Source organism: Canis lupus, chromosome 24 (genome assembly GCF_003254725.2).
Source record: "Canis lupus dingo isolate Sandy chromosome 24, ASM325472v2, whole genome shotgun sequence".
NCBI classification, from domain to species: domain Eukaryota; kingdom Metazoa; phylum Chordata; class Mammalia; order Carnivora; family Canidae; genus Canis; species Canis lupus.
In genome coordinates, this window is record NC_064266.1 from 33,913,387 (window position 1) to 33,939,027 (window position 25,641).

The 25,641-nt window shown below is 47.5% G+C and overlaps 1 protein-coding gene across 2 annotated transcripts in view; it reads right to left on the minus strand.

Moving 5' to 3' along the window:
• SLC13A3 (solute carrier family 13 member 3) overlaps positions 1-25,641 on the minus strand; it is a 74,855-nt gene that overhangs the window by 39,935 nt on the left and 9,279 nt on the right. For both annotated transcript variants that reach the window (XM_025470302.3, XM_025470303.3), the window contains exons 2-3: positions 8,220-8,485; positions 5,636-5,799 (exon numbers count right to left, since the gene is read on the minus strand). In XM_025470302.3, the coding sequence (XP_025326087.1) occupies positions 5,636-5,799; positions 8,220-8,485 (430 nt within the window). The remainder of the gene's footprint in view (positions 1-5,635; positions 5,800-8,219; positions 8,486-25,641) is intronic.

Sequence of the window (25,641 nt, forward strand, 5' to 3'; positions counted from 1 at the left end):
CCAGGGGAGAGGGGTGGCGGGCAGAGGGAGAGAAACTCAAGCAGACTCCCCGCTGAGTGCAGAGCCGAACAACTTGGGGCTAGATCTCACACCCATGAGATCATGACCTGAACTGAAACCAAGAGTCAGAGGCTCAATCAACTGAGTCATCCAGGTGCCCTCCACCCTCCACACCCCCACCCCACCATTTTATATTGGAAGATGCTGAGCTTTAGAACAGCATTCCTAACCCATTCATTCATTTATTCATTAGTTTCACACATTTATTGAACACCTACTATGTGCCAAACAGTGTTCTGGGTGAACAAGACTCCACCAGTGGAGGTTGTTCATGGCAATGAGAAGACTTGACACAAGTCCCCATGGAGCTCAGAGTCCACGGAGGAGACAGGTTATATACAAATAAATCCCTCTTGACCAGGCCTTGAAGGAAACATAAAGGTGCTCCAAGGTATAGGATCTTATCACCAGCTCCTCCCTAATCCCAGAAAGCTTACAATGGCTTTTATACAACTGCCACATATTAACTACATCCTGTGTGTCAGGCTCTCCTGTCTCATGGAAGCTTCACAGCAATATGTACGAAGTGGGGAGTGTTGTTCTCATTTCACAGATGAGGAAAGCGTCTCAGAAAGAGACCGCCCTTTGCCAAACTGCTTCTGGCCTCGTGAGTGAAGAGTGAAGCAGGAGGGCAATGCTTAATCCAGCCTAAAAGATGGCTTTGGGAATGATGCTGTCTTGAAAGGTGGCAAGTTGGCCTTCTTTGGGCAGAGAAAAGGACGGAGATGGTGATGGAGTTTAGATTCAAAAATCAGACGGACCCCCTGGCTGAGGGACACTGGGCAAGTACTCCACCCATTTGAGCACCAGTTTCCTCCTCTGTAACATGGGCATGATGACAGGGCCACCCCTGCAGGGCTGTGGTAGGGGGTCTAATGAGAATGCACGTAGGGTGCTGGAGAAGCCACCACCTCCATGACCCCTCAGTCCCTCAGGCAGGATGGGGAGCCAAGCTGGGAAGAGAAACTGAATGGAAACATCAGGGCTGCCCTCCAAGATTGAGGATGCACCCCTCTCCCTCCCCGGGTCTTGTCCAGCAAGTTTTGCCCTGCCCCAGGCTCTGTCCCGTTCTGACGTGATGCTTACAAGCACAGGTTCTAGATCCAGGCAGAGATCAGCAACTAACTCCACTGCCTTGGGGAAATAATTTTGCCTCCCCAAGTCTCAGTGTCCTCATCTGTAAAATGGGGATCATTTACCTACTTCCTAGCACATTTCATTATGAAGATGAAATGAGCCAATGGGTATGAAAAATATAGCACACGTCTGGCGTATGAAGGGTCTTCAGGGACTGAGAGCTCACGCTGTCATCACTGTTGTTGCTGTGGGTGTCCCTCGTGGACCTAGAGCCCCCAGGAGCCTCCCCAGCCCTGGCCTGGCCCACTGACAGTCTCTACCCCCCTCCACGGGTCTTCACGTCCTGCCGTCACGACAGAGCACACATACTGTGTGAAAGGGCACATCTCTTTGCCCTGGAATTAGCCTTGTTTTAGGTCTTAGGGCTGATCATTAATCAGTCTGTGCTCTCTGATCCCACTGCTTGCGAAAGCAGGTGTCTGCCCCAGCTTCCCAGGCTCTCTTAACCTCCTGACATCTTGCAGCATTTGGGAGAAGACTCTGGATTTCAATTTGCACCCAACACTGTGTGTGACCCTAGGCAAGTCCTTTCCTCTTCCTGGGTCTCAGATTTTCCATCTTTATAATGAGGGACATGGCTTTCAAACCTTTTTTTCTTTTTTGGCCCCTAGACTTTTTGAAAATAAAGAACAGAGCAAAACAAAACAAAACAAAAACAACTCTTGAAAATGAGGCAGAATGGCAGAGATTAAATCACCTTGGATTCAAAATCCCATAGCCATGGAGCCACCCAGGTATTTTGAATGCCTCTCTCCCCTGCTCATGCTTGTGCGCTCTCTCTGCCTCTCTCTCTCTTTTTACTTTATTTATTCATGAGAGACACACACACACAGAGAGAGGCAGAGACACAGGCAGAGGGAGAAGCAGGCTCCATGCAGGGAGCCCTATGTGGGACTCGATCCCAGGACCCCAGGATCACGCCCTGAGCCAAAGGCAGATGCTCAACCACTGAGCCCCCCAGGAGGCATTCTCTCTCTCTGTCTCAAGTAAATAAATAAAATCTTAAAAAAAAAAAAAAAAGAAAAAAGAAAAAAGAAAACACACAAAAAAACAAAATACCGGAGCCACTATTTTGAAACTGTGACCTTGGAGGCTACTTTATCCTCCTTTTTTTTTTTTTTAAATTTCTTCCCCAGTTTCCAATCTTCTAAATGAGGTCTATGCAGGCTTCACCTCCTGTAGACATAAAGCGCTGCGAAGAGCCCCAAGGCTCAGTAAACATCTGTAATTGTTTCCCTGGAAGCCCAGGGTTTAAACTAGGTAAAGTGGAGAAGCTGGGGTAGAAATGGGAGAAGGACCAAAGTCTTCACCACCTGTCACCACTCAGGGTGATGATGACACAGTTCTCTGGAAGCCTTGAGACTTGGGGGGAAACAGTCTGAAAACGAAGGAAGCAAATTCTGGCCTATGGGCTGAATCTGGCCCACAGCCTACTGACTCAGAATGGTTTTTACATTTTTAAATGGCTGGAGAAAGCCAGTAGAAGCAAATACTTCATGATGTAAAAAAAAAAAAAAAATTAAGATTTTATTTATTTATTCATGAGAGACACACAGAGAGAGGCAGAGACACAGGCAGGGGGAGAAGCAGGCTCCCTGTGGGGAGCCCGATGTGGGACTCGATCCTGGGACCCCAGGACCATGACCTGAGCTGAAGGCGGATGCTCAACCACTGAGCCACCCAGGTGCCCCTCATGATGTAAAAATTACATAACATTTTAATTTCAGCACCCATAAATAAACTTTCATGGGCACCCAGCCATGCCCACTTATTTCGATCTTGCCTGGGGCTGCCTTTTCTCTGCAAGGGCACAGTTGGAGCAGTGGTGATGGTGTGGCCAGCAAAACCTAAAATATTTTACAGTCTGGTCACTTACAGAAAAAGTTTTCTGACCCCTGGTATAGAACATCTCTTCCCTTCCATGTGGAAGGCTTTGACCTTCAGAGGCTCTGTTACTTTACCAACAATGTGATTAATTCTGTTCATATCACTTTACCTCTCTGAACCTCACCAGTCAAGTACTTATAATGATCATTTCTAACTTGCAGGGCTGATGTGAAAATAAGACAAGCAAGACCCCTTACTGCCTGATAGGCAAATACCCATACCGCAGTGAATGAGATGAACTTAGATGGTACATGGATCAATATTTAGATTTTTAACATATATATTAATTCTAACACGCATTCAAAAAAAAAAAAAAACCCCATAACTAGCACTCAAAGCCCACGGTTTCATGAATCATGCTTGTTGTGTTATTTGGGATAAATGATCCAGAGTTCCTGGGCTGATCTGCCATCTATCCTACAACCTGTGCCTGGTCCTCACATCATATGCATGTTCCAGGCAGCAGGAGTAAAGGGCAGGAAAGGCGGGACCCAGGAGCTGCATGGACCGTTCCCACTCAATACTGGGGATAAACTAGAAATTTCTGCCCACGTTTGAATCAATTTAAAGCTTCCTTTTAAAATACATTTATGTAAATAGGGGTGTCTGGGTGGCTGAAGTTGGTTAAGCGTCCAACTCTTGGTTTCAGTTCAGGTCGTGATCTCAGGGTTGTGAGATCGAGCCCTGCCCAGGCTCCACGTTGAACATAGAGCCTGCTTGGGATTCTCTCTCTCCCTCTGCCCCTCCCCATGCCTGCACACTGGTGCTCTCTCTCTCAAACATACATATATAAATAATATACATTTATGTAAATAAAAAGAAAGACTTTTTTAAAGCAGACCATGTGGCAGCCACTGCCACCATGAGGGAAAGACCAAGGGAATCACAGAGATGCCAGTGAAAAGTTCTGATATCTTCGTGCCTCTGAATCAATCCTGAAATTGCCTTTCTCTGACTTCTTGATGTGTGAGGAAAACGAACCCTTATCTTTCAAGCCACCTGCAGACAGACCTTCTTCTGCCTGCATTCCCACCAACACAGCTGGTTCCACGGGTAAGAGGGCACACTCTGGAGCCAGACTGCCCGGGTGCAAAGTTGAGCTCAGTTATTGATGTGCTGTGTGACTTGGGGAAGTGACTTCCCCTCTCTGAGCCCTTGCTCAGTCCTAAGAATGCAGCAGCTACTTATATTTTGTTTTGTTTAGAACAGTTTCTGAGGTTTAAGTGAAAAATCCTTCAGTAGGTGGCATGTTCTCACTCTTTGTTGTAGGATGCCCCTTTTTGGTTCTTTCTTTCTTTCTTTCTTTCTTTCTTTCTTTCTTCTTTCTTTCTTTCTTTCTGTCTTTCTTTCTTTCTTTCTTTCTTTCTTTCCTTTTCTTTCTTTCTTCCATCTCTTGGATTCCCATTTCCCACTCCCAACCTTCCCAGAGCAACCATGCAGATGGGTTTAACCATAGCTTTTCATTTGCTGGTGTTCTTGCAAAATGGTCACTTGTGTGAATTTTTAATTTACATAATGGTATTGTCTTCTAGATCTCACCCTGGTTTCTTTTTCCAATCATGACTATGTTTTGTGAGATCCATTTCTATAACTACGTTCCTCTGATTCTTTGCTCCTACAGCTGCATGGTGCTCAATGGAACACACTTGACCTTTCCCCTCTACTGGTGGTCATGCTCATGTGGCTACTTAACTCATCACACCACAGAGAATGCTGCAGTGAACACTGTCACACCTGTCTCCTCGTGGACCTCTGTCAGAACTCCTTTGGCATTTGTATCCAGGAGCCAAACTGCTAGGTGACAGGGTATCTGCACTTTTTTTAAGGGTATGTGCACATTTAATTCGATTGAATATCTGCAGAATTCCCTTAAGAAAGGCTGACCTAGTACACACGTTCTCTGGAAGAACACAAGGGTTCCCATGGCCCCATTCTTGCCAACACGGGGCATTATCCAGCTTTCGTATCTTTGCTGATCTCACTGAAGTAAATCACATTGCATTTCAATTTGCATTTCTCTAGGTATTAATGGTTTTGAGCAACTCTTCAAATGCTCTAAAGCCAGGTTTAAGTATTGTATCTACTTCATAGATTTTTTAAAAGATTTTATTTATTTATTCATGAGAGACACACAGAGAGAAAGACACAGAGACACAGGCAGAGGGAGAATCAGGCTCCATGCAGGGAGCCTGACATGGGACTCAATCCTGGGCCTCCAGGATCATACCCCAGGCTGAAGGCAGCACTAAACTGCTGAGCAACCCGGGCTGCCCTAGATAGATGGTTTTGAGAAGTAGAAGAGATACTGTAGGCAAAGCGTTGACCTCATTACTCAGTACACAGTAAGCACTCAATAAATGAAAATCTTTTAAAAACCAAGGTATCAAGTTTTGACTTAGCTAATTCTCAGTTTTTATTATTATTTAAACACTTGGCACATAGTAGATGCTCAATAAGTGCATTCGCTTCACCCTCCTCTGCACCCTTTGGATGTCCTGCTCCAACTCCTCCACGTTGGTGGGGCCGCCCCAGTCCCTTTCCACAGCCTCACCTGTGTTCTCGTCACTCTGCCAGCTGAGGTCTTTCTGAGCCTCCTTCTGGCTGAAGAGACTTTTCAGGATGGCACTGGCGATGGGCAGCATCATGGCGGTGGAGGCAGTATTGCTCAGCCACATGGACAGGAAGGAGGTGGTCACCATCATCCCCAGGATGAGCCTGGGAACAGAGGGCATTAAAGGCACACCCAGAACGGGGGCCCAAGAGATTCTCTGGTTCTATTTTGCCGACCCTGAGGAATCCAGCCCACTCGTTTTACAGATGGAAAGTTAAGGACCAGAGAAGACAAGCCAGTGACCAAGTAGGGACCAGATTCACTTACCAGCCTTATTTCAGGTCTAAGGAAACTGATTCCACACATTTAAGTGAGCTGGCCACAAGCACCCAAGGTAAAAGTATCCAAAGACACGCCAACCCTGAAATTTTCTCTCCCTTGACCCCCCAGTCCTTGATGGCTTCCATTACAGAATAAAGTTGCCTTGGTTTGGCACCAAGACAGTCCACCATATCCCTCCAAACCATCTTCCCAGCCTCTTCTCCCACTTCCCCTCCCACTCCTACCAGGCACCTTCTTAGACTCCCCTGATCTCACCAACACACCCCAATAGGCCCCGATCTCTTGCCTGCCTGCCATTGCTTGGCCCCTCCTAGCAGCAAGAATCCAAATTCCATGATCTTTTTCCTTTACATTGAATTGTTAACCTACCTGGAATTTATCTAAATGGATAAGATGAAGTAAGATCTAAGTAGATTATCTTTTTCAAAGAATAAGCCAATTATTCCAACCCTCACCATTTACTGAATAATCCTTTCCTTTCCCATGAATTTAGATTTCTTCCAGAATATGTATCCAGCATTTAAAAATCTATTTCTGGACTAGTGTCATGCTGTTTTCATTGTTCTAACTTTATCATATGTTTGAATAACAGCCCCGCCCAGTCTTCAAGGTCAAACATAACCTGCTCCATGAAGTAGTCTACCGCTTACCTCTCCTGTGTGTTCCCACACCACATGCGCCCCTAAGGTTGGAATTCCGCTTTGCATTGGAATCAGTTCTATGGATAGTGTCTCTCCCACAGGACTCACAGTCCCTCCATGAGGAAACACAGCTACAGAACCTAGCAAAGGGCTTGACGTAGAGCAGATACTAGACACTTAGGAGTTATCTAGAACCTTCTTCTCCCTAATCACTACTATCATCGATTTTATCAACCCAAGAACTCTCAAAGCTATTTATCCTGTTCATCTCCACTCCCACCGTTCAAGTCCAGGCTGTCACCATTGCTTGTCTGGACACCCAGAACAGTCTCCTAACCAGGCTGTATTGGGTGTGTCACTCCTAATCTGCTCTCCACCTAGCAGCCTAGAGGAATTTTTTTTTTTTAATGCAAATCTGGTCATGTCATTCCCCAACTTAGAACCTTTAAAATGCACAGATTCATAACCAGCAAGGATGTGGATGTGATTCAGGATGGAAATGAGGAGAAAAATGCATCTTTATTTTACTTAACCTCTAAGGGAAATTAAGCATTTCCTTTGGTGATAAACAAAGGCAACAAAGTTCAATAGTATTAGAAGTGCCTGGGACTAAAAAAAATAAAAATAAAAATAAAAATAAAAAAAAAGAAGTGCCTGGGACTCCGTTGCAATTAAGATCACAGATATTTTCAGATCATTTTATAATAGATGCAAATATCTTAGAATTTCACTGACACTCAAAACAGTCTTAAAACTGTGGCTGTTATTAGGCACTGAATCTAGTCACTGGATCTTACCATTTACTGTAAAGGAGTACAAATGGTACTATATCACAAATTTATCTGTTTTTAAAATTTTATTTGGATAACTGCATTTTGTTGTGGCTGTTGTTTTAAATCCTGTGTGTTATGTGCTTTATACATTTAAAAACATTATTCTAGTAACGGATCCTTAGGTTGCAACAAATTGTAAAGGAAAAAAAAAAACACCAAAGGAACAGTGAAACCCGATTTTAAAGGCCATTTAATCTTCTTAGAATAAAAGTTCAAATCCTAGCCAGGAAGCGGAGGCCCTGCAGGAATGGCCCCTGCCTCCCTATCTCTCCGGGCCATCTTGCCTCCTACTCCCCACCTGCTTGGGCTATTAAACAGCAAAATGGGATGATAATGGCCAGGATTTATTGCACTTTACAGGTCTAAGTTATTATACTTTCATTTTAGAGGCAAAGAGAGAGAAGTTAAGTCGTTTCCCAGAGCAGGAAAGGTGGGTTTCAGACCCAGCAGTCTGGGAGTCACACTGCTAAGATGGATCTCTCTAAAGCAACTAGACACTAATCCCTGGGGACAAGGCCTGTGATAAGTATTTCAATTGGCTCCCCAGGTGATTCTTATGCGCTTTTGAGAACAGCCTAAAAGCCTGGCACTGGTCTGGCACACAGAAAGGGCTCACAAAATATCCAGGGAATGAATGAGTAAATGGAAGGTGGGATATGATGAGCTTGTTGGCCTGGGTGACCAGACCAGGAAGAGTGAGTTTGGGCTCCAAGAGATGCGGTCCCTCTGCCTCCCCACCTTTGGACTGGACCCATTACCTGGTCTTACCTGGCTGGCTGGACCCCAGCGAGCATTAGGATCTTGAGGGCGATTCTCCGGTGCAGGTTCCACTCCTCAATGGCACTGGCCATGATCAGCCCACTGAGGAAGAGGAAGTTGGTGTCCAGGAAGTACTGGGGGCAGACTTTGTTGGAGGGCAGGATGCCCAAGAAGGGGAAGAGGATGATGGGCAGCAGGGCTGTCACCGAGAGGGGCAGGGCTTCCGTGCACCAGTACACCGCCATGAGCAGGATGACAAACAGGCAGCGGCCTTCCTGTGGGGAGGGTGGGGGTGAGATGCAGCTCAGAAGGGTCAGTGGAGCCCTGAGTGATAGGGGGAGAAGAGATCCTGGGGTAGCACCCTGTGTTCCACAGGGAAGCTATGGAGAGGATGAGCACCCAAAGTTTTGACCTTGAGCAGTTAGCATCACCTATCTAAGCCTCATTTTGCACAACTATACAATGGGAAGGCAATATCTGTAGATTTTATAAGACTGTTTGAGGATTAAATGAAATATTCCATTGGGTTAGAAGTAGACCCCAAGACGAGCATGAGTGTGAAAATAGTTTACTTGAGGGAGGATCCCAGAAAGTTCTGGAAGGACGACAACAGAGAAGTGAAACAGAAGGAAGCCAATACAGACAGTGTATTAATGAGAAGAACACCCCTGTGGCCAGTTGGGGCTCAATCCTGATGGGAGCCCCTGAGAGAGTGTAGATCATGCTTCAGGGTTGTCCTTCCGGGAGACAAGGGAGGTGGCTTTTTACCTGCCAACTCCTGGCCATCACTGGTTGAAGGCTGCTCCTGAGAGCATTAATTCCCCCAAAATTCTTGCCTGCCCTGCATAGAGTGAGAGAACACACCAGTACAGAGCATCTCAGGTTCAGTAGGAGGCCCCTGGCACGTGCAGAATGGTGAGTGCCAATGGAGACGTGGAGAGAGCACCAGTAGCAGTTACCACATCCATGCACAGCACTTACACAATGCCCAACACAGAGCTCACACTCTGTTAACAGTAATAATAATAAGCAATATTTGTGGGGCTCTAAAGTACTGGGAACTGTTTAATCCTCACAAAATCCCAGAGGAGTAAGTACCCCCATTTTATGTAGCAGAAAGCTAAGATGCAAGGAGGTCACTAGCAAGACAATGATTGTGCAGAACATGTCAATCTGCATCCAGAGCCATCGCTCTTAATCAAGTACCCCCCAACTGTTATTAGCTCAATACTAGAACCTATGACAATTTGAAGGGCAACATTGAAGATTCAGAACAAAATAGCTCAGTGGTTGCCAGGGCTTGGGCAGGAGGTGCATGTATTGGGGAAGGGGGGCTGCAAAGGAGTTCAAAGAAACATTTTAGGGTGATGGAAATGTTCTAGAAACAAGAGTGTCGTAATGACAATGCCTTCACTTCTGAAACATCAGCGTCTCATAAGATCCATCGTCAATAGTGTCTTATTGTTATTCACATGGTCACTATTTGAATAAAATTTCTTACTGTCCTGACCTTGCTTTCTTATGGTCTTTCAAGGCAATGACCTTGCATGTTCCAGGAAACACAGACTATTTCTTGAATTTGATGCTGTCTGGTACCATTTTATGCTTCTTACTTCTTACTCACAGTAGGTTTGGTTGACTTTATTCAGTGTCCACAAGAAATTGAACTGAATTTCATCCTAACAGAACATGGCATCGGCTACATGCAGACACTAGGACTAGTTAATCCATTTACCAGATGGGCAAGGGCAGGATCCGAGGGACTGACGGCTTTGGCAGCAATCCAAGCAAAGATTACCAGTGCCTAGGGTCTGGGAGAGTGGTAGAGGTAGTGAGAAGTGGTCAAATTCAGGGTGTATTTCCAAAATACAGGCTTCCAAAAGCCTGACAGCTTTGCTGAGGATCTGCTGGGTTGTGTAAGGGAGAGAGGGCAACCAGGAGGAATTCTAGTTGTTGGCCTCAGCAGGGGGAAGAAGGATGTAGTCACTTACAAAGCAGGGAAGACTGTGGGATACATCCATACCCATTTGCATACCTTGAGAAAATGCATCCTGTTTTCTCAAGAACCTGGCTGGAGTTGAGACCAGGAAAATGAGTGAGACATAGAGACTCCCTTGAGCCAGCAAATCTGACCATGCCAATTATAGAACGATTCTCGGTGGCTAGTTGTTCTCAAACTTGAGTGATCCTCGCAGACTCAGTCTACCAAGTCTCCCTCAAGCAGAGGTTTGCTGCTAAGTGTTTAACAGCTGGCTCTCTGAAAAGCTCTGTATGTGTGTATATGTGTGTGTGTGTAGAAATTTTTGATTACTATTCAGCGTGGTTAGGAAGTCACTCATGTCATTGACCCATGAATTCAGTTCTACTACGAATGTCAGTTTATCTTTTTATTTATGCTAGTGATTAAGACAAGAAGGAAACAATGAAGTATGTCAGAAATTCACTTGTTCACCAATGATGGGAGTGACTTCTGTACTGAATCAAATGATAGTTTTCAAATACTGGCAGATACTTCTTCTTCATTTTGGGGGGTGTGTGCATAATGTGTCCATTGTTGACGCAACATATTTTAAGTTTAATCTGCACTAGTAACATTTTCCGTCACTTTCTTAAATCTAGACAAGCAAAGGGCTCCTGGGTGGCTCAGTTGGTTAAGTGTCTGACTCTTGATTTTTGCTCAGGTCATGATCTCAGGGTTGTGAGATTGAGCCCCACATTGGGCTGGCGGTGGGCATGGAGGCTGCTTAAAATTCTCTCTCTCCCTCTGCTCTCCCTTGCCCCCCCCTCAAAAAAATAAATAAATAAAAGTCTAGACAAGCAACAATAAACTAAGCCCTATTTGCAGTGTTTGCCAACTTCTATGGTATAAATACCTCCACGTGGTTGATTTCAAGCTATCAAGTGAGCACTGAATGAGATAGGCAGAATCACACCACTACGTAGTACTTCCTCCATCCATACTGAGATAAATAACGCAGATACAGATACTCTCAAGATCTTAGATACTAGTAAAATAATCAGGAAATGGTGAGCTTTGAGTATCTATTACCTTTGTGTTAATATATTGAATCACAAGTTTGTATGATTTCATTTTAAATATCTATGTTCACGACTGGCTAGCAAAATTTATGAAAACTTGACAATCAGATCTGAGAGCTAGGACACATGCTCCAGGACACTGTTGCAGGCTTTCAAGCAGAACATCTGTGCAAATCGCTACCAAGAAATCTGAGTCACGTTCTGTTGCAAACTGGACATTCTTCAACCCATGCTTGGTATCACGTTCCATAATGCAACTATTTTTTAAAAAATAAACTACTATTTTCTGTCAAGTCTTACTGCTGGCTCAGGAAGACATGCCACAGCTATCTTATTTTTTATATACCACCTGACAGATCGACAGGTATCCTGGCTTAGAAGACATATGTCTACCTTAGCTCAGGCTTCTATAACCAAATCCCATGGGCTTAGTGGCTGAAACAACAGACATTTACTTCTTATGGTCCTGGAAGCTGGAAAATCTAAGATCAAGGTGTCAGCACATTTGGGTTCTGGTGACAGCTCTCTTCCAGGCTTATAGATCCCATCTCCTTATTATGTCCTCACCTGGTCCTTACTTGGTGTGTGCACACAGAAAGCTCTCTTTCTCCAAAGGCTATAATCCCATTACGGGGTCCCATTCTCATAAACTGATCTAATCTTATAGTTTCAAAAGGACAATATAGGGGTTATATGAATGACTTTCTACCATTAACTTTGATAACCTAGAAGAAATAGAAAAACTTTTCGAAAAATATAACTTATTCAACTATTAGAAAACGAAAAAGCCAAATGTTTCAGTATCTATTAAAGGGGCAAAATCAAGCATCAAAAACCTTCCTAAAAAAAAAAAAAAAAAAACCTTCAAAAAAAGGCCTGCTGGCTTCAGTGGTAATTCTACCAAACATTTAAGGAATAAAAAAATACACATCTGGGCAGCCCCAGTGGCGCAGCGGTTTAACGCCACCTGCGGCCTAGGGTGTGATCCTGGAGACCCTGGATCGAGTCCCACATCAGGCTCCCTGCATAGAGCGTGCTTCTTCCTCTGCCTGTGTCTCTGCCTCTCTCTCCTCTGTGTCTTTAATGAATAAATAAATAAAATCTTAAAAAAAAATACACATCTTACATAAGCTCTTCCAAAGAATAGAGAAACGAGATACAATTCATTTTATGAGGTCAGGGTAACCCTGCTACTCTCTTACCCTGACGAGGGCATTGAAAAGAGTAATGCTTGAGCATGATGGGACTTGCAAAGCCATCTGGGAAACCAGTTTCCTTGTCTCTCCTGCCTCTCATCACCATGCAAAAGAATTATGGAGACGATGACAACCAAAAACACCAACATTTTCATGTATTAACTCATTCAATGATGGGTACTAATACTATCCTCTACTTCATCCACATTATAGGGGAAGATCGTCCCCTACTAAAAACACTTTAGAGCAACTGCAGGAGAGAAAAATAAATGTGACTTTTCAAAAACTTGCTTTAGAGCGATAATTCACATACAATCAAGTATATCCATTGCTAAGTAACCAGTTTGAGGTTTAACAAGTGTACATACCCACAACCCATCCCAATCAAGATAGAGAATGTTTTTGTTACCCTACAAAGTTTCCTTTTGCCCTTTCTCGGTCAATCCTCATGCCCCTTTGAAAACACTGCTGATTTTTTTTTTTTTTTTAAGATTTATTTATTCACAAGAGACACAGAGAGACAGAGAGGCAGAGACACAGGCAAAAGGAGAAGCAGGCTCCATGCAGGGAGCCCAACGTGGGACTCAATCCCGGGTCTCCAGGATTAGGCCCTGGGCCGAAGGCGACACTAAACCACTGGGCCACCCAGTCTGCCCTGTAATTTCCATCACTGGAAGCTGGAAGCTGGTATTGCCTGTCCCTGGACTTAAATGGAATCGCACAGGATGTACTTTTGTACTTTTTGCTCGGTACAAAGTCTACGAGATTCATCCACGTGGTTGTGGGTATCAGCGGTCCATTCTTTGTTACTGTTGGGTAGTATTCCACTGTGTGACTATACCACCGTTGGTTTGTACCTCCTTCTGCTGATGGACATTTGGATTGTTTCCAGTTTGGAGCAATATGAGTAAAGCTGCTGTGGACATACAAATGCATCTGCTTTGGGGGTGACATCCTATGCATCCTTTTGTTCAGGGTACATATATGACACATTATGTAATGGGGGCAGGAGTGAGGGGTTACTGATAAATTCTGGCTCTAAGGGGTTGCCTTTCAAAGGCTCCGAGTCCCAGGCCTGTTTTCTCCCCCTTCCTCTTCTTCCCTCCCGCTCTCTCTCTGTTTCACTCTCTCTTATCTCTACTCACTCCCACTCCCACTCCTCCCTCCCTTGGTGCTCTCACCAAGATGTCAACACCAGTCCTTTGCGGAGGAACAGATAACAGCACATGTCGGCTGGGGAGGTGACCCAAGGAGAGTGGCAGGAATTGGGAAGTTGATCCTTGGCCAGAATGGGGGCTTTGCCAGTAAGTGGGTCAAGAGTGTGTTTCATTACCTCGCAGGTTAGTTAGGGCTTGGAGCAGGGCCGAGGTGACCCCAAATAACTTCCCTGCCCTAGCTGGGCTTCCTGTGGGCAAATGGATTCAGAATTGCCAGTTGGATGCCAGACATCTGGTGGGGAATTAATACATACCCCTGCTCCCCACACCCCCCGCCCCCATCCCTGTCAGGCTTGGAGGACAGCACTGACTCTGAGAGCAAAAATCTCCCAGGAGTCTTGGGGGCAAGGCCTGGAGAGTGGGCGCCCATACACACTGAGTGGTGGGCTCTCAGAGATCGGGCAGGCCGAACCAGTTCCCACCTCCAGGTCTTTGCAGCTGCTGTCGTCCCCTCTGCCGGGGCCCCTCCACCCCCATCTCCGTCCAGCTGGCTCCTGCTGGTTGTCTGGCCCTCATCTCAAAGGTCACCTCTTCAGGGAGCCCCTCTCTGGCCACACTATCGATTGTGGTCAGCTTTCCATTGTCTGGCCTTGTTCTTGTCAAGCACTTCCCAATCACTGAAGTACTTCTCTTTTGTTGCCTTATTCCCCCCTTTCATCCACCAGACCATGAGCTCCATACAAACACGACCCTTGTCTTTATTTGTTCACCTCTGTCTCCGGGGCCTCAATGGATATTGGCGGGATGAATGAATACATGATCTAAATCAGGCAGCACAAACACAAGGGCAGGGGACAGCTTAAGGAGTGAAGTGGGTTGGCAGAAGAAAAAAAAAATCCCATCGTTTTCTTGAGTCTGATTTGCACCTCTGGCAGTGCCGCTGTTTTAGTAGCAGGGAGACGGCTCTCACTTGACAGTAAATCACAGCTGGCACTAGGCCTCAGCGTCAGGAGTGCAATAGGGAGGAGTGGGGACTGTGGCAAATGGGGGTGGGTATAGGTTCCTCGAAGAATAACCACTGCTGCCCAGCTTCTGGTTGTTGTCATGAGAACAGGAACCCCATGATGCCAGATCTCCTGATTCTTCAAAAAAAGCTAGAAACCATGCTTTTATGTGAAATCTCAGAGTTTTAAAAAGATTTGCTTCTTAAGAGGAAAGTACAGGCAAAAAAAACAAAAACAAAAACAAAACCCACATCTGCAAGCAGTATCAAACCCATGGTCACCGCGTTTTGATCTCCGGTCTAAATGGTTTTAATTGGTATAACATTCCAGTAAAGTGCTCACACACACACAATTCCGAATCTAATGTCAAGTTGTTCACAGAACAAGAGGGATTATGGGAGGCTATATTAAAAAATCTCTGCTCCACTTTAAAATTCCTATCTTATATGCATAGAAACTCAGGTCTGGTGAGGAGCAGTGATCTCTTGAGGACCATGCAGAGCACCAGAGCAGAGGTCACCGCACCCAGGCCTGGTTACCACTTAAATGGTGGGCCAGGGAGTGGGGTCCAGGCAGATCCACGATTTTACTCCAGCCCACAGCACCTCTGTGCCCGCTCTGCCTCTTCACCTCCACCACCCCCTCCTCCCCTTTCATGAACTCAGACCAGCCACTTGGACGCATGGAAGTTCGGCCTGCAAACAGAGACTTCTTTGATCCCTCAAAGGCAGATTACGGTAGAAGCATCGAGTCACATGATCCCAGGGCCTTGTTCCTTTGAATTTTAACTTCTGGAGTTGAGGTTGGGGCAGGTGTCTGATCCTGCAGAAATTCATTTTCTGGGTCATCTCCAAGTCAGCAATTTGCCCCTTTGCCGCTTTGCTCTGCCCAGAGGCTCCGCTTCAGGAGATGGAATCTTGCTGAGGTGGCCCAGGATAGATGGAATCATGGCTTCTAGTGAAATAGCTCTTGGCGACCCGGCCCCTCCCCTGTGCCTTTAGAAGCTGGCACCGCTCGGCTGAATCCTCCAGGAGTGGATGAGCCTGAAGCAGGCCGCAGCCTGGGGAGACAGGTGCCGGCAGCTCTTGCCGATCCTGATTATCAAGGTTGACACAGCAGCCAGATTTTGGATGAACCTGATGTGGAGGGGGTTGGGGGATGCTGAAATGGAAGGGAAAAGAATGCCAAGGAAATCTCCAGAGCTGGGCCGTCCACACACAGAGCTTCTGCCCACACCTGGCTATAGATGTTTGAATTCATTAAAATTGAATGAAATTTGGGATTCCAGTTTCTTGGTCCCGGGAGCCACAGTAGCTCAGTAGCTCAGTAGCTACTTGAGACTAGCATCCACCACTCTGAATAGAGCAGATAAGAACATTTCCATCATCAGAAAATTCTGGTGGACAGAGTTGCTCATTTGGCCTGAGGCCCAGGAAGTCTGGGTGTGGTGGTTCTGCTACAGAATCCGAAGGCCACTGAACCCCCTAAGCGTGAGTTCCTTCACTTGCAGACCGAGAAGAATATGGTACATCCCAGGGGACCCCATTAGACTGAGTGTGCGCGAGAGCACTTGCAATATGTACTTGACCGGCAGGCTGCTGGTCTTAGGAGTGAGATTACGAATACACTTCTATTTCTTCATTATATGCCTTACTTTCCAAATTTCAACCACAAATATGGTATTTTCTTAGAGAAGACATTCTCTGAATACACCAGTAATATATCTGTAAAACTCTGGGGTTGCACTTTCTTTCTCCGAGGATTACTAGATATTTCATTGTTAGTGGAAATTTGAGGCCAGCCTGATTTCTTCCTCCGTATAGCTCACCTGAAGTTTTTGCCTTGATATCCATAAGATTTTTTATTTAAACCCGCCAGTCCATTAATGCACCATGAAATAAATAAATAAACTATATATATCAGTGTTGATGAGACTCTAGAAGTTTTTTTTTCTGGGACACAGAAAATCCGCATATGTTTTACTTTCGTCTTAGGGAAGTTTTCCGCTATTAAAGATTCTAATACAGATGGTCCCCAACTTTCGACGGTTCAACTTCTGTTTTTTCTGCATGAGGATGGCATGCAAAGCAACACACACACGGCAGAAACCATACTTTGAATTTTGATCTTTTCTCTGGCCAGCAATAATCAGTGATGCCCTCTCATGCTCTTAACAGATGCTGGGCAGCAGCCACGGGCACGCAATCCCAAAGGGCAACCACCCATGCACCTGCCACCATCATGCACCCATGCAACCATTCTGCTTTCCATTTCAACACTCGGCATTACATGACTCTGCCCAACTATAGGCTAACGTAGTGTTCCAAGCACTGTTTAGGGCAGAAGAGGCTGGGCTGGGATGTTCGGTAGTTTAGGTGTAGCAAATGCATTGGTGACCTGCGATATTTCCAACTTACAATCAGTTTGTCGGGATGTAACCCTGCTGGAAGTGGAAGAAGAGCTGCACTGTTTTCTGTTCTATTTCTTTATTTCGAGCAATGCCAATTATGCATTAGTTGGATTTCCTTTGTATACCACACTGGTCATTTCCTCTCCTCCTTTCTTACTTTTTTTTTCCCACTTCATCTTGCTCTATCTTCTTCAGCCTGCATATCATGTCCCTGAGTATGCTTTTATTTTATATTTTGTATTTTTTTTCTGACTATGTGTTTAACCTGTCTCCATCTTGCTGTTTCTAATATGGCTTTTATAAAAGAGCAGCTGTATTTTTCTCTTCCTCTCCTTCCAGAACCCTGCTTTCTTCACGTCCTTCTATTTTTCACTGCCTCTCCTTTGACCCTTTTATTTCACGTCTTGAGATTTATATGAGGAAGGCCATGATTTCTTTAATTTTTTTTCTTATTTCACAGAGAAGTGTCTGTTCCACAGTTTCTCCTCCTTGATAATGCAGCTCTTCCAGTATTCATTCTTTACTTTGTATTTGATATTCTCTGTTATCTTATTTCTCATACTGCCTTCCTGCAGGTCCCATGCTGGCTCCTCATCACAGAACAGGGCAGGGGGCCATTCTTCTCAGGTGAGTTCTTTGTGAAAGGTGAGTGTGAGGAGAGGGGCTGGAGGGAAAGCTGAGGCAGCAGGGGTCTATGCATTGGCAGCGCTGATCTTCCCAGAACCCTGTCTTACCAGCACTGCCTGAAATATGTCTCCACTCTAAGCAAGAATATCATAGTTCTTTGGTGTCTCTTTGAGCTTTACATCACTTAAAAAAAAAAAAAAGATTTTATTTATTCATGAGACACACAGAGATAGAGGCAGAGACATAGGCAGAGGAGAAGCAGGCTCTATCCCAGGACCCCGGGATCAGGACCTGAGCCAAAGGCAGACCCTCAACCACTGAGCCACCAGGCGTCCTGAGCTTTACAACTCTTTGACTAAGAAAGTGAGAACCACTGAAGCCACACAGTGGGGCGCTATCGATCCTTTCTCTTCCGCCTGCCACCTGAACATCCCGCTTTGTGCCCAGGATCTTCAAGCCTCCTCATCCAGTTCATCTGAACTCTGTATTGTCACATGTGTCTTGGGGACACTGCCTTCCCCACTGTGCATGGCTCAGGCTTTGCCAGCATTCATAAAGGGCTCAGAAGGTTTGAAAAATACTTCAGAAGTCTGGACGCTGCCCAGGAACTGCTGAGGCTCGAGTCACTCCCGGCCTCCTGCAATGTGGCCCAAACCCCACCGCCAGCGTCCGCCTGTCTTCACACCCTGGGGATGGCACTGCGATCTGGCATCTTTCCTCAGGATGGCGGGTTCCTCTCTCTCTGCTGCTCTGTTGCTGCTTTCAGACTGCTTCAAAAAGGTGAATGGAACAGAAAAGTCTGGATCCCAGCAACTTGAACCAAAAGTGCCTTCCACCTAGGGCTTTGGTCATCAGAAAGGGTTGTCCTGCCTTTTTGCTTATTTATATTTATACGCGCAGGAGAAGTAGCACAGGCTCTGGAATCAGGCAAGCCTGAGTTAGAACTGCAGTACTTCCATACTCTGGCTGTGTGATCCGGGTATTCAACTGGCCTCAGCCTCAGTTTCCTTATCTGCTGTAGGCACGTAATAATAGCACCTACTTTGGAGAGTGATTTCTATTTACACCTGGAGAGAATAAGATAACCACTGACCCAGTGAAAGTTATGCGAAAGCACTCAATAAATATGAGCTGTTGTTATGTTTTCTTTGTTCTTAGTAATCATGGAGTCATGGTGTTACTACATTCTTAATAACACAAATTTAATTCCTTGCAATTAGGCTTCGGAAATGCTGTTCTTAATTCTTAAAAAAAAAAAAAATCTTAAAATATCAGAGAATGGGCCTGAGATCATTTAATTCAGTGGTTCTCAACAGGGAGTAATTTTGTCCCCTGGAGGACATTTGTCTGGGGACATTTAGGGTTGTCATGATGGGGAGGGTGCTTCTGGTGTCTAGTGGGTAGAGGCTTGGATGCTGCTAAACACCGGCCAATGCATAGCACAGCCCCCCAAGAGAGGATTATTTGTTTTTGTTTTCAGTACTGTCAATGTCATTAGTGTCAGGGTTGACACGCCCTGGTCTACACTTCCCCCAGTACAATGATCATCCAGAGAAGGAGAGTGTCTTGCCTGAGGTCACACAGCGAGTACAAGGGAAGGACTTACCTTACCTTGTTTCATTGAAAGACTGCTGCCTTGAGCTTTACCAGGCAGGGGATTTGGGAGCAGGGCTGGAAGGGGTGAGGCAAGTGCCCCATCTGACAGCAAGCCCAGCTTAAACGTTGCTCCCTGGGTGCCTCACCAGGCTTACGATGGTCCCTGCCCTGGGTGGGAGCAAGAACGGGGGCCACAGGGTTGGTCAGGACAGTCCCTGACCTGACCTCGTCATGCCAAGCTAGCCTCGGCATTTCTTACAGGAAGCCTTATAATCCCCCCACCAAGGAAATCTCAGCTTCTTGGGTTTAGCCAATCCATTACTACAGGGATTAAAGTCTGCAGACAAAATACGAAGAGATGAAGTGGGGGAGAAAGAAAAAAATGCCATGTCAGGTGGTTAATTTTTGAGCTGGGGAATGATTTTCCAGGCAGACACAAGGCCATTTTTTTCCATTGCCCCCAAGCTTGCCCTCCCGCTTGCCCCGGCAAATGTTCTCTGAGGCCAGGGCAGGAGCGGTGCAGAAACCACCCCCCCGCCACCACCATCCCTCCTGTGCCCCATCTCCCTACTGAACTGCGGCAGGCGTTTTTGTCAGGACACTGAGCCATGGCCAGGCTCCCAGCGGGCACCAGAGGTGGCTCCCTGCCAGGCAGAGAGCGGCTTGGCCAGCCCATCAGGGAGTAGGACTGAGGCCAGCAGCCCCCGGTGGTGCCCTCCAGCTAAAGGCCCACTAAAGGCCCATTCCCTAGGGGGGCGCAGGGCGGACTGTGGGAAGCCCCAAACTCTAGAAAGGCAGAAGCGATGCCTTAAACCGCTCAGTATTCTCTCATGACCCCCAGCTCAGTGCCTGTGCAGTGAACAGAACCCTTGCAGCCACTGGGGGCTAGAAGCTTCGTAGCTCAGACACTAGCTACTGGTGTGAGTGACCTCAAGCAGGCCACCTCCCCACTCAGAGCCTCAGTGTGCACACAGATAACATGAGAGCGATGGCATCACAGTCACCAGGGTGGTCCGGCACCTGGAGGATGACCAGCCCCCAAGAGGCAGGAACGGTTGGGATCAGCAGAAGCAGCAGCACACAGGGAGTTAGGACACAGTGGTGGAAATCTGGGCCTGGCCCCAAAAAGCAGAGGACCCTAGGAGTCATGCTCTTGGCATCCCGAGCCAGAGTGCCTGGGTTCACATCCTGCCTTGACTGCCTCCTGGAGTAGGTGACATAGCTCTATGCCTCAGTCCCCTCATCTGTAAAATGGGGATGATGATAATGATAAGAATTTCAACTCCCGGAGTTATTGTTACAGGGATTGAGTAAGTTAATGTAGATAACGTGCTGGGAGCCACACCTGGCACCAAGTCAACGCTTCACAAAACGTGAACCACTGCTGACAAGCTCTGTTTCCCTGAGCTCATTTCTTGCCCCTGTTGCTTTTCTGTTACTTTCCTACCCTTGGAAACTAGAAATTTCCTCCCAAGGATCTGCGAGGTACTTCAGGTCTGCCAAGTAAGGATAAAGGCAGTGATTCTGGGTGACACACAGACATGGATCCCAAAGGGAAGAGAGTTTGGAGCACACACACACCACTGGCCCCCCAGGGAAAGGGAAAGGGCCTGGTCAAGTAAAACAAGAGAGAACCCAAGAAACAGAGTTGCATCTAGGCCTGCGGCCTCCACTTGCAAAGGGGGAGTTAACCAAAGCAGGCGAGGCCCAGGGGTGCAAGGCTGTCAGGAATCGCATAGTTCTGGGGGTGAAGCCTGGTCTAGCACTCAACCAGCTGCAAGCTCTGGACAGACAGGTGTCCCTTCTGGGCCTCTGGGTCCTCATCAGTACATCGGGAGGCATGTTACGCCATCCTCAGAAAACTGGGAGAGAGATCAAAGGGAGTGTGGCCGTGGCCCTTCTGTGAAAGCCCCACAGACTGGGGGCACGTCCCCTCTCTCCTCTCTTCTCCCTTCCACTCCCCACCCAGTCTCTCCAGCGACTCTCGCTCATTGGCTCAGAGCGATACCACAGCTGTGGCATGGAGCACTGTTACCGGGCCAGGGAGGTTCCCAGGGATTCCCTTGTTCAATCCTACACACAGCCCCATGAGGCAGCTACAACTGCCGTCCCCAGCCTGCCGTGGCTCAGAGAGCTTGGGTGACTGGCCCAAGGTCACACTGCCTCAGTATGAGCCCTAGATGAGGACTATAAAGCTACCATCTACTGAGGGCTTCTCCTGGCAGCTGCCGAGCACGCCCTTGCCATGCATTAATTCACTTGCTCAGCACACGAGCCCGTTTGGAAATGAGAAAATAGGCACCGAGAGGTACCCCCACTTTTTGATTCATGGGTGCGCTTCTAGGCAGAGATGGAGTGGGACTCCCTCCATGTGGTCTGAGCCCAGGGCCCTGGACCAGGCCCAGCAAGGAAAATAGCAGTGACAGTAACAGCCAGCGCTTACTCTGTGCGGGTGCTGGGCTGAGCTCCTTTACATGTATTGTGACTTTTGTTCCATACACATTCTGGTATTAAAGAAAACGAAAGGACACTCAACAGAAAAGTACTTTATAAGCCCTGTCTCATCCTCTCTGGGTCTGTTCAGCCTTGAGGATACGCAGAGCTGAGGTTAGTGTGCCCATTTTCCAGGAGGAGACTGAGGCTTAGAAGGTTAAGCCGGAAACAAGCCCAGGGTGATCCAGAAGGAAACAGTGGCGGCAGCCCAGAAGTCTGGTCTGGTTTCCCACCAGGGCTCTCCTCTCCTGTGCCTGAAAACAGCCGAGGAAGCAGTTAAGACCCACCTGTGTCCATCTGGGCCCAAAACTCAAGGGGGGAAAGAGGAAAAAGTGTGTGTGGGGGGACTCGCCTTGGGAGACCTCCGAGGCCAGCCCCCTCACCCTCCTACCATTCCTCTGGACTGGATTGGTTAGACCCCTGGACTCATTAGCAGATGTTCTAACAAGTTCAAGTTCTTGAAGACATTCATTAAAAGTGTTCCTGGGGCAGCTCACACATCACGGCTGTCCAAGCTTCACTAATCATTTATTAGTGGGGGGGGGGGGGAGCCCCATGGGACTCGGGAGGCCCCAGCGGCCGGGCTCAGCCCAAGGGGGATAGAGCACATTGTTCTGAAAAAAGAAAGCCACCCACAGTGTGACCTTGGGCAGTTCCTTCCCCTCTCTGGGCCTCAGTGTCCCCATCTGTCCAGAGGGCCCTTCAGTTCCCAACGTGGGGTAGGGGTACACTTAAAGCCCCCCTCAGGGCTTCCCTACCCGCCCTGCTTCTCAAGAGCCCCTCCCCACGTCTTTGGAGGCCTGTACTAACAGGAGCCCTTTCTCTGGCCAAAAGTGAAATCTGGCTTGAAGGCAAGAGGAGGATGTGACTCTAAATCCCAGCTATGCCCTGGTACTTAGTGTCTCCATGTTCAGGGGGCCAAGGGCCTGTCTCCTGGGAAGGGTTGTCTTGAGGCCCAGGAAGATCATTTGATGAACACCTGTCATGCTCTTACCTCAGTGCCCTTGCACCTCCGTCCCTTGCTCTTCCTTTATATGTGCTCAGCTTTGTTCAAATATCTCCATCAGTATTTGTTCAAATATTCCCTCCTCAATGAAACCTTCCTGACTCTACAATTGCACTACCTCCATTGTCAACTCCCCGCTCCCCTTCCCTGATTTTATTCTTATCACCATCTGCCATACCATAGATCTTATTTTTCTGGTTTCTTTTTTTCAAGGTCTCCCTCCCTAGAATGTCAGTTCCATAAGTACAAAGACTTGCAACTATATGGTTCACTGCCATGTTCCTCTGGAATAGTAGGTGCTCAATTAATAGTTTTTGACCGAATGTATTAATCACTTGGGGACAGTGCCTGGCATACAGGAAATAGTCATTTTATTCCACATTCCTTCTGGACATATTTATTAAGCACCTACTGTGCGCCAGGTGTTTGTTGGAAGGTACATTGGTGAATGAACAAGGTAGATGGGATCCCTGCTTGTAATTTACTATTTGCAGAGCACTTTACTGTTTTCTTTAAAATATATATTTTATTTGTCTGAGAGAGAGAGTGCAGAGAGAGAGAGAGAGAATGAGTAAGGGTGAAAGGGAGAGGGAGAAGCACATTCCTCACTGAGCAGGGAACCCAATGAGGGGCTCCATCCCAGGACCCTGAGATCACAACCTGAGCCAAAGGCAGCCACCTAACCAACTAAGCCACCCAGGGGCCCTGAGGCACTTTACTGTTAACAAAATCTTAGCTTTCCTGGATCCTCACGATGGCCACATGAGGTAGGCAGGCCCATTAGACAGATGAGGAAACTGAGTCTGGCACATGCTTTGGTCACTCGTGGAGCAAGTTCTTGGCCACACCAGCGGGCAACCCGGGTCAGCTGAGGCCATATCCTGTGCGCCCACTACTTTGCACTAGGAGTCTGTCCTGCTCCTAACACTTTCAATTCTCTACTATTTCCCATCATTCCACTCATACTCTGGTCAGGCAGGCCCTGCTCCAGGCATCCTGGGAGCCCCAGTGGCACACATGGGGAGTTGGAGGAAGCTGGCCCCTGCTGCAGAGGCCTGACCTATGGAGTTTCCAAGCCCCTTTTGACAACGACCCTCTGTTGCCCACAATCCCTCCCTTCTCAGGCTTCTGGGGTTCCAGACTTCAGACTAAGAAAAAGAGGTTTCTCTCTGATAAGCTCTATCTCATTGAATCTCTGCAGCCCCTAGGAAAAGCTTATTCTGTTTTATAAGGGAGGAAACAGAGGCTCAGAAGACCCAAGAACCCACACAGTGAGTGCGGGGAGGAGGCCAAGAGGACCCAGGAGTAAGCCTCATACTCTGTAAAGCACTTCCAGAGCCTGGATCCCCAAGCTCATTTGTAATGCAAATATTACTACCACTAGTAGTAAAATAACACTAATAGCAACTATTGACCTAGTACCTCTTATGGGCCAGGCACAGCCCCAAGTATTCAAGGTATATGAGCCAACACCCTTACGAGGTAGGTCCTATCAGTCCTCATTTTACAGAGGGGGAACTGAGGCACAGAGAGGCTAAGTCGCTTGCCCACGGTCATACAGCCAGGAAGAGAGGGAGCAAGAGGACTCCCGGAAGTTTGGTGTCATGTCAGTGTTCACACTTTCACGACACTGCCCCTCTCCCCCAGAAAGTGGTTCTGGGAAGGACACGCCAGCCCAGGGATTCCAGGCAGACCCCTCTCCTAAAGGAAAAAAGCCAAGGTCTGGAGGAATCTAGGTCCCCAGAAGAAAAAAGGTGGGGAGCAGGAAATGGAAACAGGCCCCCTAGGTGGGCGTCAGGTTAGCAGAGGTGAGAAGTGCCTTCAGAACAGGTCTCAAGCCCCTGGTCCCCCAGCAAGAGGAGGGAGATGACCCTCGAGCAGGGTGCAGCCCCAGGCCTCTGCCGGGCTCCCTGGCCTGGACACCCCATGTTCTCGGCCCAGATGTCAGCGCCCCTCAGATACACTTGCCAGCCAAGTGCCAACACGTCTAGGTTTGGGGTTCAGCTGTAAAACGCCCTGCTCAGCACCCACACACACACACACACCCCTCACCGAGGTTTTGCTAAGTTCCAGGCCTTTCAAAGAGAAGGGGCCGCAGAGGCGGCGGGGAGAGCAGTGTGTCAGGAGAGGAAGGTGCAAGTGCGAAAGTATGGGGACAAGCAGCTGTGAGTGGCAGAGAACAAGGGCCTCTCTTGTTTCTCCCAACGGACCAGTGTGTCGCCCGCTGAGAGCCCTGGGGCAGAGGGGACGAGGGGTCAGCTCCACCCAGCACAGCCAGGAGCAGGCTGGGCGGCAGGGGTATTTCCAAATCCTCCCCACCAGTGAGGCCTCTGCAGCCAGGCTGTGGCCCACAGGCAAGCACAGACCCCCAGGCCTGCTTCCTTTTTCTTTTGTTTTTTTTTTTTTTAATTTTATTTTATTTATGTATTTGAGAGAGAAAGAGAGAGAGAGAGAGCAAGTCAGGAGAGAGGCAGAGGGAGAAGCAGCGGGGAGCCCCATGCAGGACTCGATCCCAAGTCCCTGGGATCATGACCTGAGCCGAAGGCAGCCGCTCAACCACTGAGCCACCCAGGCACCCTCGGCCTGAGTACTGGACAGAAAATGGGATTTGACTGTGCCTGCCTCACAGGCCGGCTGGGGGATCAAAACAATGAACACACAGAAGGCGAGCTTCTGGAGCACCACACCACGGAAGTTTGGGGCCTGAGGTCGCTGTAGCAGGGGCGTCCCGTGCTGTGGGATGTTTAGCCCCATGCCTGGCCTCTACCCACTCAATGCCAGTCACACCTCCATCATGTCGTGACAACCAGTAATGTCTCCAGACTCTGCCAATTGTCTCCTGTGGAGCAAAATGCTTGAGACTCACTGATTTAAAGCAGTTCCCAGAACCTGGAACGTAGTAG